Source organism: Trachymyrmex septentrionalis, unplaced genomic scaffold, assembly GCF_001594115.1.
Source record: "Trachymyrmex septentrionalis isolate Tsep2-gDNA-1 unplaced genomic scaffold, Tsep1.0 scaffold40, whole genome shotgun sequence".
NCBI lineage: Eukaryota > Metazoa > Arthropoda > Insecta > Hymenoptera > Formicidae > Trachymyrmex > Trachymyrmex septentrionalis.
In genome coordinates, this window is record NW_017305569.1 from 1,151,306 (window position 1) to 1,165,377 (window position 14,072).

At 38.9% G+C, this 14,072-nt stretch overlaps 1 protein-coding gene across 3 annotated transcripts in view; it reads right to left on the reverse strand.

Moving 5' to 3' along the window:
• Nucleotides 1–11,231, reverse strand: part of LOC108750985 (F-box only protein 33-like) — an 11,604-nt gene extending 373 nt beyond the window's left edge. The window contains exons 1-8 of one of the 3 annotated variants that reach the window (XR_001939462.1): nt 10,702–11,231; nt 9,759–9,853; nt 9,488–9,685; nt 9,000–9,404; nt 8,644–8,892; nt 8,366–8,561; nt 8,013–8,223; nt 1,503–7,463 (exon numbers count right to left, since the gene is read on the reverse strand). Coding sequence is in view for 1 of the 3 variants with exons in the window: in XM_018490893.1 (XP_018346395.1) it covers nt 8,092–8,223; nt 8,366–8,561; nt 8,644–8,892; nt 9,000–9,404; nt 9,488–9,685; nt 9,759–9,853; nt 10,702–11,130 (1,704 nt within the window). In the remaining 2 variants the exon portion in view is untranslated. Of the gene's footprint in view, nt 1–1,502; nt 8,224–8,365; nt 8,562–8,643; nt 8,893–8,999; nt 9,405–9,487; nt 9,686–9,758; nt 9,854–10,701 lie in introns of those variants that run through there. The other 2 variants (XR_001939461.1, XM_018490893.1) reach the window with 2 other exon arrangements.
• Nucleotides 11,232–14,072: the final 2,841 nt, after the last annotated feature.

A 14,072-nucleotide genomic window follows, 5' to 3' on the forward strand; every position in this document is an offset into this window, starting at 1 on the left:
GATTCTCAATCTCAAGATTTAAACTTTGTTCTTAATTAAATATTCATAATCTTTAAAGCTGTTATCATTCTTTGAGAAAGAATATAAGCCTCCAATTATTTTTGCAGCGTATTGATTTTCATTGTTTTACAATTAGATGCGATTCGACGCGCGTCGAGGGCGTCGGGAAGTGGCTTGAACTAACATCGATAGTGCTTAGAAAATAATGCACAATTACAACGAGCTTCGTGTTTAATGCCGCTGTTATCCGCGGTCTCGAACAGATACAACAACGAGCACGAAAAGGACAGCGAAAAATCAACCGACCTCCCGCGATTCCTCATCGTCGAATTAAGCCGCGCGATTAATTAATCTACGATCGCGAAGCCTCTCTCGTCGGCGCGTTCACGCACACAATATAATACGCATAGAATAGACGAACACGCAACGTACATACATATACATCTTACAATTCGTTATTCTCGCTAAGTGAGACAATTATTCGGTAGTGTACTGACGCGATTACATTGGCAGAGAAAAATATATAGCGCGGTTGGTTCATTCGGATGATGGTCCGACATCACAAGCAACAACGAGTGAGACTTCAATATGCCGAGTCGATGCTGATGCCATTTCGATCTCGCATCGACAGCATACGAAAAGGAAACGGGTCCCCGCGCTTGTCTACGCGCTGTTCACGCGCTCTGTAAACCCGTCTCCTTAATACATAGCGAACTATGTCCGAACAAGATCTGTCCTATCGAAGTAATAAGGACAACTGTCTTAAGATTCGCTTACGCAGACTGTTCGAAGGAAAATATATCGATAGTGAGACGATTATTCCGTCTACGAAGGAACTTGGAAGCGAACTTTTCCTTTTGGTCGACGACTCGATATTAAGAATCCGTGGCGAAGATTTATTCGTGATGAAACTTCGCAATTACAATATTGGATACAATATTTCGTTACATCGCCAAGGAAAAGTCGATTGCCAGAACACTCCAAGACTCCCTTCGCTAATACATCCCTTTTCCTCGACATCCCTTATTACATCTGCATATGCAACGCGTATCACATATACGAGAAACATGCGACGCAACACGTTTACGTTTGATAACATGTCGATTAATTAGCACCGATCGCGATTTTTTTTTCTTCCTCGGCGCCGTTGATTAAAACGACGCCAGGTGTAACGAATAACATGTCGAGACGCATCGACGAAGCGCCGCTTTTGCAGACAGGAAAATGTGAAAGCGACGCTAAATCGCGGCGAGCACGCAGTCACCGTCACGGAGAGCGAGCGCGTGACTTTCGCGCAATTCTTCATCACAATGTGTACAATCGGCATCAGCTGCCGACGATGCTAATACTTAACGAAACTAAATGCTACAGAGTCGACAAGAAGTAATTACAGGTATACCTTGGTCCGCTTGGCCGCGTCGCCGTGATTTCGCGTCGTTTCGACTATGTTCCACCGATGGGGAACAACATTCGCAAAGCAACGATCGCTTTTCCTCAATTGCTTTTGTTACGCTTAATAGAGTCCCGTTCTTATTCAACCGTTTAATACCGCGGTGCCACTTTGAAAAATTGAGGTCCGGGAAGATCCGTTTAAGAACAATTTAATCGACGAATTTCAAAAGTGACCGATATCTTCTATATACGACTGTAATTATTCATCGGTTGAACTCGGCGAGATTCTGTGGTCAGCAATATTTGAGTACTAAGTGGTTTCTACCCTCTTGGATAGATTATACGTTCCCTGCGCTGAGAAGCTAAAACTGACATTTCCGTGCTAAAAGTGAAATTCTTGATTCTGAAAAAGATTCTTACAGTGATAAATCAAATTTTATACCGATAGTATTATATAATAACGCCAATATATATACTGCACAACGCCCGAATGCCACTTTTTGTTTTAAAACGCTTCAAATCTGAAATATACACTTAGAAATTGCATTAACGACCAGAATCGATTTAGCACGTTTCTCAGTCAGTTTTTATCGCAGGCGAGTGTTCAAGAATTTACTTCGATGACGGCGTATCTAACGAAGATGATCGTCGTACAAATTCTTTCACATCGCTCTTGCTTGGTTTAATACCCTTTCAAATAATACGCGAGAGACTATCTCTCGTCGCGCACAATTCTTCGATCTCTCGCTGATCATGCATCACGCAATACAAATTGCAATGATGAACGTGATACTGTGCTTCGATGCTCTGAATCATTCACCATTACACGCTACGCTTTCTTTTCGATTTAACTCTCTATTGCCCTGTGCCACGTCACTAGTTTTATTCTCTTCTTTCATCGTGTTCCTTTCTTTATTAATAATTTTAATAACTTCAAGTTTCAACATGGAAACTTGGCGTTTCCAAGCTTTACGTTTCCAAAAGCACAGTTTTATCTTAATTTATTGCGCGACACCCTTTCCTCTGAATTCTGGGAGAGACAACTTGGGTGATAGAGAGCTAAAAGTCCCACGCATTCGGGACGGATGTGCATTCGAATGACCACCCCATGCTCGATGGCATTATATGCTTGCGCACGCTACAACTAGAACATTGTAAGATCCGTTCGTAACTATAAACGAATATCATATATAGCGACAAAATATATACGTGAGACCGTAAAAGCCCTTTGTGAAAGATTCCGGAAACCTTCAGGCTTGATTGCGCGACGGTACAAATTTCTGTTCTCGCTTACATAACTCGTTGCTTACATCTAACGCTGTTTGTGTAACTCTTACGTGTGATATCGATAGAGGAATGCGCGTGTCTGGCGATCCCGTTCCCGTCCTAATGGGCTAAGATCATTTGTTACGAACGGAACGCGATGATCGCAGACGTCGCGACGACAGGTACAAGTCAATCGGAAACGTAGTACGAGCCGTGTGTTTCGAAAAGAACGCAAGTCGCATTTTCAGTTCAGATAAGATCGGTCGACCTAATCGATAGACGATCTACGGAAACTTATAGACATATAATTACACTAAGTTCGTTTGTGCATCTTAGAATTAACAAGATCGTCGTTTTTTGAGAATTAAGTTAATAGTCTATCGAACACGCTCTTGGCAATTATCAAAACAAGACACGCACAACTCGTACAAGATCAAATCTGCTTCCGATCGATATACTATATGCAATACTTGGCGGTTTTCTCCCGGATCCGATTTTTTTCTCGACGATACGCACTGCCTGTCCGATCTCTTCCTCGCGACACAAACATCACGCTCATTCCCGTCGACTGGAATGGATTACATCATTACATGTACTCGTACTTGATTAAATTATGACGACGTTATTCGTGCCATGTCCGAAAGTATTGGAAAGCGCCGAAAACGAATCAACGAATGAACGAACGAGCGAGTGAACAAATCTACGTCGAACTGAATGCTCCCTTTCTTGTTCGTGCACGGATGTTTGTATTCGTATGCCGGCCCTCTCTTCGTTCTATCGCTTAAACTGTGTAAAATATATCTTTTTAGGAACTTATAATATTACTCGTGGCCGCCGACTGACCCGACTGACGGCGACTGTTTCGTTCGCGCGGGTTTCAACAAAATGCGTCTACGTGTCGCGTGTCCGTGTCAAAATCAAACTATATACATACATATACATACTCCGGCTATACCCCGATAATCTTGTGCGATCTTGCTTTCAGTCGACGATAACTTAACGCTCTTTTTTTTTTCCCTTTTCTCTCTTTCTTTATCATAATTTATCTAAATGCGCGCGCGCTTCGCCATCAGCGGCTGATTATAATCGACGGAGGAACGCTAGCCGCTGCAGCGTAAAGATTCTCTAGCTGGGGTGAGTCGAGAAGACCAACGTTGTTCGTTTAGAAGTCGACGGAGCGGTCGCGCGTGTCCCCGATCCTCGCTTCTCATCGTGGAATGTCGTAGACGGGGCAACAAGAAAAATTCTTCGCGCTGGCCGTGATTCCGCTTTAGAGCCATGGTACTTGTACTTGTACGTCCTTAAACGACGAGGATCATGCGGGAAATATACACTACGCTGTATACTAGACTTCCGATAAGAGTACCACGGCTCCTCCGCGGGACGCGCACACCTGATCGCTCCAGCTCTGGCCGAGAAGAAAAAAAAGAAAAATAAACGTGCAAACCCACGTAAAGCGCGCGATTGAGCTGATCGGGTCGTTGTCGTCGTCGTCTGCTAGTTAGACCGGGCTATCTTGTCGAAAGACAATCTCTCTCTCTCTCTCTCTCTCTCTCTCTCTCTCTCTCTCTCTCTCTCTTTCACTCTCATTTTTCTTTCGATCTGCTGCTACCAATCGATCGTATGCACGACAAATTCTTCTTCGGAGCGTCAGGGTCACTGGACTCTCTTTCAAGTCTCGAAGAAATCGCTGATTTTGCGCGTACAAGTTTCGTCAACGCCCGCGCATAGACTTCCGGTCCTCCACAGCCCTCTCTTTCTTTCTTTTCTCCTGATTTTGTTTCCTCTACTTTCTACCGACACTCGCCGATCTTCATCCACTCTCGAACACGCTTGTAAGATTTTCTACTTTATCACAGATGTTTTATTCTCGATTTTATAACGCCCTGCCTATGCCTACAGCTCACTCGGTAACAATCAATCAGGGATCCTAATATCGTGTTTCCCCCGTGTTGTTCGCATACTATGCATGATTACGCTTTCGACATACATTTCCCGTGTTGATTTCTCTATCTTTCTGTCCCTGCCTGTGTTTTGTATAGCCAACACGTTACAATCACAGCTCTCGTCTCGCCATTTATGTGCAAGAAGACACGATCACACGCTAAGGCCTGCCTTAGTACAAAAATATACATTCGCTTCTTAAAAAATAGATCTTAGCATTCTGTACTGGCTAGCGTTCGTTTGATATTTTACAGTATTTTGATTCTTGGCAGGCTGCTTTAAGGGTTTAGTTTATAATATCGGCTTCTGTACGAGAACCGCCGTCGAGTGAGCTCTCGCAGGGCTTATTCCGATCTAAACGCTAGCTTGTGCACCATCCCTTTGTTATTTATTTCGCTTTCGCGACGCGCATATTCATAAATACGTTCGCATCCGCTCGATCGCAACGGCGAAGCGATTTAGACCAGGCCGAGGTGGAAAGCAACGTGGAAGGAAAGCCGCGTCTAAAGCGCAATGGAGAAAACACCGTGAGGAAAGACGGTTACCGCGTTCAATTCGGAACGGTGACAATTTTTCTTCTTTCTTTTTTTCGACCGGATGTGCTTTCCGCGTTCTGCCTCCTCTTATGAATATGGCAACGCGCGGCGGCAACGTGCAGCCCGCTCGACTTGTATACACCTCCTTCGGCAGGTTCAGTCTTATGCTTGTGGTTTTGTCGTTATCATGCTAGCGACACGTGGTTACATAATTGCGTTGTGCCCGCGTCGAGCGGCTGCACGACCGCCTTTCTACACATGATATTACTTTATTACAGAGGACTCGCAGAGATGGTACTATCATATCACTTGAATTGTTTCTACGAATCGCGGATATCTTGTTATTCAAAACGTGCGATATCATCACGCTCCGCGCTTTCGAATAATTTTCTTATCGTTCTTCCTCTATTCGCAGGCTATTAAATTTGTTCTCACATAATTGTCGCATGATTTTTATTTATTCTCACACTTTACTCTCGCTTTCTCTCTCTCTCTCTCTCTCTCTCTCTCTCTCTCTCTCGCTCATTTATCTCACACTCACACGCTGGACACCGCGTCCCCGAATATAGTTTTTCTTTCTTTTCTTCTTCACGCGAAATTTCCGTTCGTTTGAAAGAAAAACGAGAAGAAACGTAAAATTACTTGGTAAAGTCTTTATTTCGTCCGCGTAGTATCGGCGATCAGCGGACGAGCTTTAATTGATTACGCTCGCATTCGTACGGTAATTAATCGTTACGACTTTTGGAAATCCCTCAGTCGGCTCCTCTCGTTTCGCGTTAGACTTCTCCCCTTTCTTTCATCTGATGTAAAAATATACACGCGCGGAATACGAAATGAAAGGGCACGAGCGTGATATACCTTAAGTTGATGGCCATAGTCCTGGCGAACGTGGGCGCGTGTGCACATGGCGTACCGCACATTCACGGAGGACGGCGGCCGTTTCTAAGGTGTTTAATCTGGTTATCTCTCTATGGTGGATGTCGCGTGACAGATTTTCTCAGTGAATTTACCCTTATCCGCGACTCAGGTACATATTAAGGCCCGTTCATCTTGTATAACAGCTGGTCGTACGTCGAAAAGAAACGCTTTTTCTCCACCTCGTATTCTCCCTCCTTTTGTGCTTTCCTTATCTCTCCTTTCTTCCTCTTGTATATTTTTTTCCGCACGCATCTCCGCGTCGTTCGCGCGTGTATCCAGTGTCTCGAACGCATGGAGAGATATATGTACAGAAACCACATATAAAAACCAATATTAATACACGTGTGACTATAAGTTACGATACACGATAATGTAATATAATTATACAAGGGCTCGAAAAAAGTAAAGAACCTCTCGGAATAGTAAACTGTGTGTATATACGGCATATACGGTTACATTTTGGTATTTTATCTTTGTTACGAATAGCGCTTTCTCTCTCTCTCTCTCATTCTTTTTCTCTCTCACTTCCTTTCTCTCTTTTAAACACGCTCTCAGAATCGTCACTGTTAATCGCACGACAGAAATAGATGCGCGCTGCGTCCGGATGTTGACGTGTTTAAAGTTCGACAGATAATACAGTTATACATACATATACATACATATATACGATTAGCGGTTAATAACTCCGATTTTACAGATATACCTACATTCGTATATGTTCGTCATCAGCGGTCGCTAAGAGCACGATGAGTATAGACGGTTATACATATATTTGCGTTACTCGTTCGATCACTACTCATTATCACCTGTCGAAAGTTATACATAGACAGGTAGTGGATATATATTAAGCGATCTTTTTCTCTTTCATTTCGTTTTCGCTCGCAACTGCGTTCTACGTACTTCATCGAGTGGACCGCGCTATGTTAACATTTGTACAAAAGCGTCCGATTGGTCTTGGTATTAAAAATAACCTCGGATCGCTGTATTGACTTCGTGCTCTCTTTCTACTTTCTCTTTGTCTTTTAAGACTCTTTATGCTCTCGCGCCGCTCATTTCGACGAACTCTTCGCGAAGTCTTACTAGATATTTACTCTCGCACGTCATGCTCTTGGCGCTCGCTATCACCTAACTTCCCAGAGAATTGGAAAAATATGTTGTTAAACGCATTTCTACTTACATACGTTTGTGGAATTTTGTTATTCTTTCCAGTGGAAGATCACGAGATCCGAACCTCTCTTTCTCTCTTTCTCTCTTCTACATGTTGCACACTTTCTCTTTTTCTACTGGACAAGTCGTTCGTATCCTTGCTCCAGCTCCGCTTTGCATGATACATCTCTTACAAGATTCACGACAGTCTTCTTACATTGTAATCTTGTTCTCAGCTACGTCGTTCTAATGTGCCGCTCTCTTTGACCAGAATATAATAAATGTAGTTATATAAAATGTATTCTGGCTTCTTCTGGCAATATCGACTTAATAGATGAGAGGAACGATATACATTTACATATCGCACTTAATGTGGTAATGTACGTTCGTGATCACACTCTTAACGTCGCTTTGTTAACATCAAAACGCGACTCATAGTTTCCCATAAGAAAACTATAGTGTATATAAATCACTGGAGAGATCGTCTCTTAGTTGAAGAGATCATCTCATTGTTTGCAAATGTGTAATTTGCATCAGATATATCATCAACAAGTCAAAAGTAGATCTAGTTTGACTACAATTTATCACATTCAATAATAACCGATAGAAGTATTGTAAACGAGGAGAAAGTTATGTGTGCGTTTATCTCTCTGTATCTCTTACACATTGCACCCAGAATTCCCAACTTGGAAAACGATAACGCTATTGACAACGAGATTTCGAACTTATACTGCATATTCGCTGTTCGATGTTTCATCCTCGTTAAAAAAATTTTGTAGAAGAATAAAAGATGTAATTTAATAACATTACTTCTGAGAATGTTGGTGGCCCGGAGATGGTTTTTGGACAATCACACTGGATAGAGATTTTCCTTGGCGTCTGTCGAGAATTATTTCTGATCACTGAGAACCAACGGTTCAATCACTTCTCTACTATCGCCATTGAAAGGATCTAATATCACCTTTGGCAAATCTGAGTCACTCAAGGGCCTCCAATGTGGACCCATTATATCTCGAATTTCCTAAATGTTAAAACATTTAATATTTTTAAGATTACTCGGTTTCACAATCTTAATCGTTAGTTTCTTAATCGTATAAATATTTAATTTCTTAGAAGGCAGAAAAAAATATAAAAGACATTTGCCAAAATTTTTGTATACTCACACGTCTGATATTTTCAGCTTCGAGCCACAATTCAACTTCAGATGTGATATCACTTTTTGCAAATACCAACGATTTAAGAGTATTGCCTCTGAGACGCGCGATGGCCAATAGATTCTCTTGATAATATTTGTGACCCAGGAACATCATCTTCATAAGTTTATTACATTTCCATGCCACTAACACCAAAGGATCTGGACTATAATGGAATTATATACAAATATATAATATACTCTCTCATCAGAGAACATATTAAGTCAAAGTATAGAGAATTTTCTTACCCATGTGGATCGTTTGGATCAAATGTAGATGGTATACTCTGCTTGTAATCTATCGAATCTACCCATGTCAATGATTGCAATGTATGTGAATACCACATTGATAATCGATGTAACGCACTGATATTAATGTATTCACAGAATAGAACTTGTAAGTGTGTCAGTGGCATAGCAGGACATAATATGTCAGTATCCAAAACCTTGACACCGGCATAAGAATGTATAAGATTGAGCCTTAATTCACAATGTGGACTGCAAATAAATAAATATTTAGGTACGTCCTTTTTTAACTACCTATTTTTGTAAACAATCAAAATAATCTTCAATATGACTATAGTATGACAATTACAGTAACTCACTTTTTTTGAACAAACATTTCCCAAGCCATATTTGTTGTTCCTGGATAATCCGGTTTCCAGCCATGTATATGAATCACAAGTCTCTGCATACATCCATTATCTAACGCTTCCAACAAAGTATCACTGACATACTCATAATCTAAAGTTAAGATAGACAATCTGATAAACGAATTAAAAATAGTGTTATCAAATTCATAGAAGTCATAATAGTCAGGATCGTCCTTGATAGATGCCAGACTGAGGTGTGTTAAATGTTTGGAGTGATGAAGACGGAGAGGTTCCACAATTGCAGATAAATTCATAATCAACTCTTCCCTGCATCCTAGACTTAGGACTTCCAGGCAATTAGAAGTCTCAATAATATTTATCACACATCTTTCTAATGATGAAGAACTCTTGTAATTACTAAAATACAAACAATCCAACTTTATTATTTATTTATTAAATGTAACAAGAAAGTTGATTTGTACACTAACTAAGATTAATACCTGTCATCCTCGTTGTCAAAAAGAGAATCACTAGTATTACTATAGAATTCCAAGCACAATTTTCTCAATTGTCTATTGTGACTTAATTTCTTCAAGAGCCTATACGTTTCTCCTGTGCAATTGATCTTTCTAGATCTAGATTTAGCCCAACGAATCGTAGCTTCGTGTACACTCAGAGCAAAACGATTTGCCAAGAATCTATAACAAACATGCTATGTGTACGATGCACAACACTTAATGAATCTGCAAACAGATGATAAGTTTTACGAACCGAGCCCACAAAACACTATCCTGATCTCTGAACACAAAAGTGATTTTTTTCCAGAAGTTTGGGTGAAACAAGGTGTATCTCCAATTTTTGCACACCTATGAAAATTGAACAAGTCCAATCAACAAATTTTATATCAATTAAGCATAAATTTTTATAAATAATTACGTAAATAATTTGATCAATATTTACATTAGGCCTGTTCTTTTTAACTAAATTTTTTACATGATTCATCTTTTTTCCTTTTCTCTCTATATTGGAGTAAAACAGAAAAAACCACACAAGTGTCTAGTTAAAAAACATAAGTCTATTGATTATAAATAAAAAACAAACCTATTGATATAAAGATAGCACATAGAATTTTCCAACAATCATTTTTACTATATTTATAGTATAAAATATTATTTACAAAAACATTATATGTGTTAACTTGACAATTTTTCATATCGCTAAAGATCTAATTTCAATCATATTGATAAGATTTATCACTATAAATGATCGTTGGCATTTCAATATACCATTTTATTGCTTGATACAATAATGCAGAAAAGAGTTATATATAAAGAATAGCGATTCCCTTTCTCCTCGCACACACACATATACACACACACACATATATATATATGTATATGATAACGTTCGTAAACTTTTACTCATGCAAATAACGGTTGAGCAAGCGTATGTCAGACGAGAAGCAGATAGCGGATTTTCATTAGTATACATTCCGTCGCATAAGAAATATTCTTGCAAATGACGCGACAGCTTTATCGGCCACACACAATGTCAGGTCAGTTTACAGCGCAAACGATCGTGAAGAAAAGGAAAACAAGAGGCAAGGCTCACGTACACAGCCAAACACACACGTGCGCGCGCGCGCGCGCATACACACACACACACATTCTCTCTCTCTCTCTCTCTCTCACACACACACACACATTCTATATACCTGGGAGGCTCTTATTCTGGTCTCGTGTGACAAATATGAGAATATCTCCTGCAAGATAACGGTGGGCAGGTTGTCCCAGGACGGGCCGTGATCCTCTTGCTCCATTTCTGACGTACGGCATGCAGGCTTGCAGGACGAACAGCTGTTCGTCGCGCACAGCATAGACAGCTGTCCATCGCACTTCCTCGACGTCGCCATCTCCTGCGTCGTATTCGCGTTCCCATTCCCCGACGCCGTCGCGACGGCGCCGTTTGTCGCCGCTCGGAACTTCTCCAATCGTACATCGGACGTATCGTCGCAGGCGCGCATCATGTTCAGCCAGCCGATCGGCCAGAATCGCGAGCCATCCGTTGCTACGCCGTTTGACCCGTCGGCGATCGCAGCCGCGGGCGCGCCGTTCACAGCCGAGACGGGCATGTATATATACATATATTATATGTACGCGAGCCGATGTGTGCACGCACCGAACTCGCGATCGCGACTTCCTCGCAAACGCGAACTCACTACCGTAGAGGCCGTGGAGTCGTACTCTCGCGCTTGCCCCAACGCCCCCAACGGCCCCAACCAGCCCCAACTACCTCAACTGCCGCAGCCGCGGCGGCCTCTCCTGGCACCCCTGACAGTCCCGACTTTTCTCTCTCTCTCCGTCTCTCACCGACCGCATCATACGCACGGATGTGAATGTATATACACGTAGCAGGGCTGGATCCGCGCGTCGATTCACCCACGGGTCAATGTCAATTTCCACTTGCGAAGAAACTCGCGAGAAAGCGTATCAGCGATAAAAAAAAAACTAGAGTCTGAGAAATGGGCTGAGGAAAAAAGTAGAGAGGCGGAAGAAAATAATTGCCGGTTGTCTGCAAAATTCATGAAAAAGATAAGAATATTATCAGTGAAAAATGTAAAAAAAGCCCATCAGAGCCTACATCAGCTATTCGGATGCACAGAAATTCTTTATTTTTCTGTGTGAATGTAACAGAACAAATAAAATATACGTTTCAACCCTTCTTATCAATATAAAATATAAATCGAAATTACATAAATAATACAAATTCCAAGTTGATAATTTTTGACAAATTAGTTCGTTCTTCTTTATCCAAATGCCAAATTAGTTGTTCAGTTTTATACACACACATATATATATATATATATAATTTAAACTGAACAACATAAATGGGAATTAGTATCAGCTGATCTATTATTAAGTTAATTATAGAGCTACTAATCTCGTAATAAAAAAAATAATTTTTGACACTGCTGACGGAACAACTTTAATAGCCAATAAGTTAATTGAGACTTAAAAAGTAGATACCCTAATGTCTATTTCTATAACTAATAAATATACATGAATTTTAATCTCAGTTAAACATACTTTTTTAGTTTTGAGAAGTAAAAAAAGATTAAAAATAAACTGAGATTAAAGTTATCTATCTCTCTATATAAAAATTATTAGTATTCGATGAAAGCTTGATTTGCAGCTTTAGCTTGGGGCCGAGAGATAAATTAAATCCCGCACTGAATCCCGCGAATTATACGTATTTGCAGCACACACAGGCACGTTTACCACGCGTCAAATTGCTTCGCCTCCATTGGTGAATTGGTCATCTACTCCACGCGTGTCAACATTATTCCACAAATATAAATGCGTATTCTTGGAACGAAAGCGCAAACTCATACTGATTGTTTATGCTCGAAGAGAGTAAAAAAAGAGACGAAGCGTTTCAAAATTTCAGATGATTTACAATTCTTATATATAAATACTTATCTTTTATATAAATTAAAATAATTACTTATCTTATATATAAATTAATATATTTTTATATATAAATACTAATATAAAAATTAATACCTTATCTGAAATATTTTATAAAATATATAAATATTTTATTTGCGATAGATAAAGGAAAGAGAATTCGAAATTAATTATTAAAATCTCTTTGCGGTGTTCAATACATCGTTTAATAAAGAAATAAAAATCGGGATCATATTTACATAAAAAAAATAGAACATTTTAACTTTGTGGGAGAAAATTATATAAATACGTAACCTATAAAAATATTGGATGTCAATTAATCTGGCATTCTCTAATATTTTGTATTATATTATTAATGTTGTGCAACTACACAATTATGCGAGACTGTCTGGAAACGCGTTGACAAGAGGAAAAATATGAGACAGAAACTGAAGTTATTTGATAAATCGATATAATGATTTAATACTTACCTTACTTTAGTAGTATATAACAAATCTGATGTATATTTTGACACGTCGTTATTGAAAATATATGAGTATGGTAGAAGAAATAACATTTTTATTTCTATGTAAGTATGATATTATTAATATATCGATTTATCAAATAATTTCAGTTTTTGCTTTGTATTCTTCCTCATATCAATGCGTTTTGGTATTAGTAATTTTTATTTTTATTTTTTGGCAAATGTCTGAAACAATTATTTTGAAGATAATGTATATAAGAGTATAAATCGGGACATAAGACATCTTAAAATGCCATATAAACGTCTTTCATATAATGTCAAATATATTTCATGAATTTTAAAACGTTTTTATAATGTCTTATATAGGGTGTCTCATATTTTAAATAATACATTAATTTAAAATGATTTAAATAATAATAATTAAAATAATAATAAATTTCTCGAAAACTATGGTAGATACGGAAAAATGTTTCAAACAAATGTTGTATAGTTTGGAGGGGGACATAAGAAGGTACCATTGATCTGATCTTAGCCACCTAAGGTCAAATCAATGGTACCTTCTGATGGTAGTCCTCTTCAAACTATACAATTTTTGTTTGAAACATTTTTTCATATTATATTTGCCATAGTTTTTGAAAAGTTTTAATGCATTATTTAAAATAGGATATCTTGTATATAAGATGTTCTCTGGGCAGACACACACATTCCCAGAACAAATGATCGCTTACTTATCAGCAGACAGCAAATGAACCTTTTTCGTTTCATTTTGTTATAGATGCACGTAAAAATAGCTATTTTATTCGCTTGGTAAAAGAGTCGCTTTCAAATCCCAAACTTGCAGCGACTGTTGATGTTTTGACTTATTTTATTTGAAAGAATTGAGTCTTTTCTAAAGAAATATATAATAATACTCGAGTCTGTCAAAAGGCAGAAAGAAATGACTTTACGAAAATTCTTTAATAATAAACAAAAAACCGTCCTACTAAGAAAATATGTATAGTATACTACTGACTCTAAGACTGTATATTAATTTAAAATTTAGACTTTTTTACAATGTTATATATTAATATAAAATACTAGAATTAATAAGTAGTATTTATTAATATTTATGTATTATGTGTACAAAAAAGTTCTGAGCTTTAGATTTGATACAAC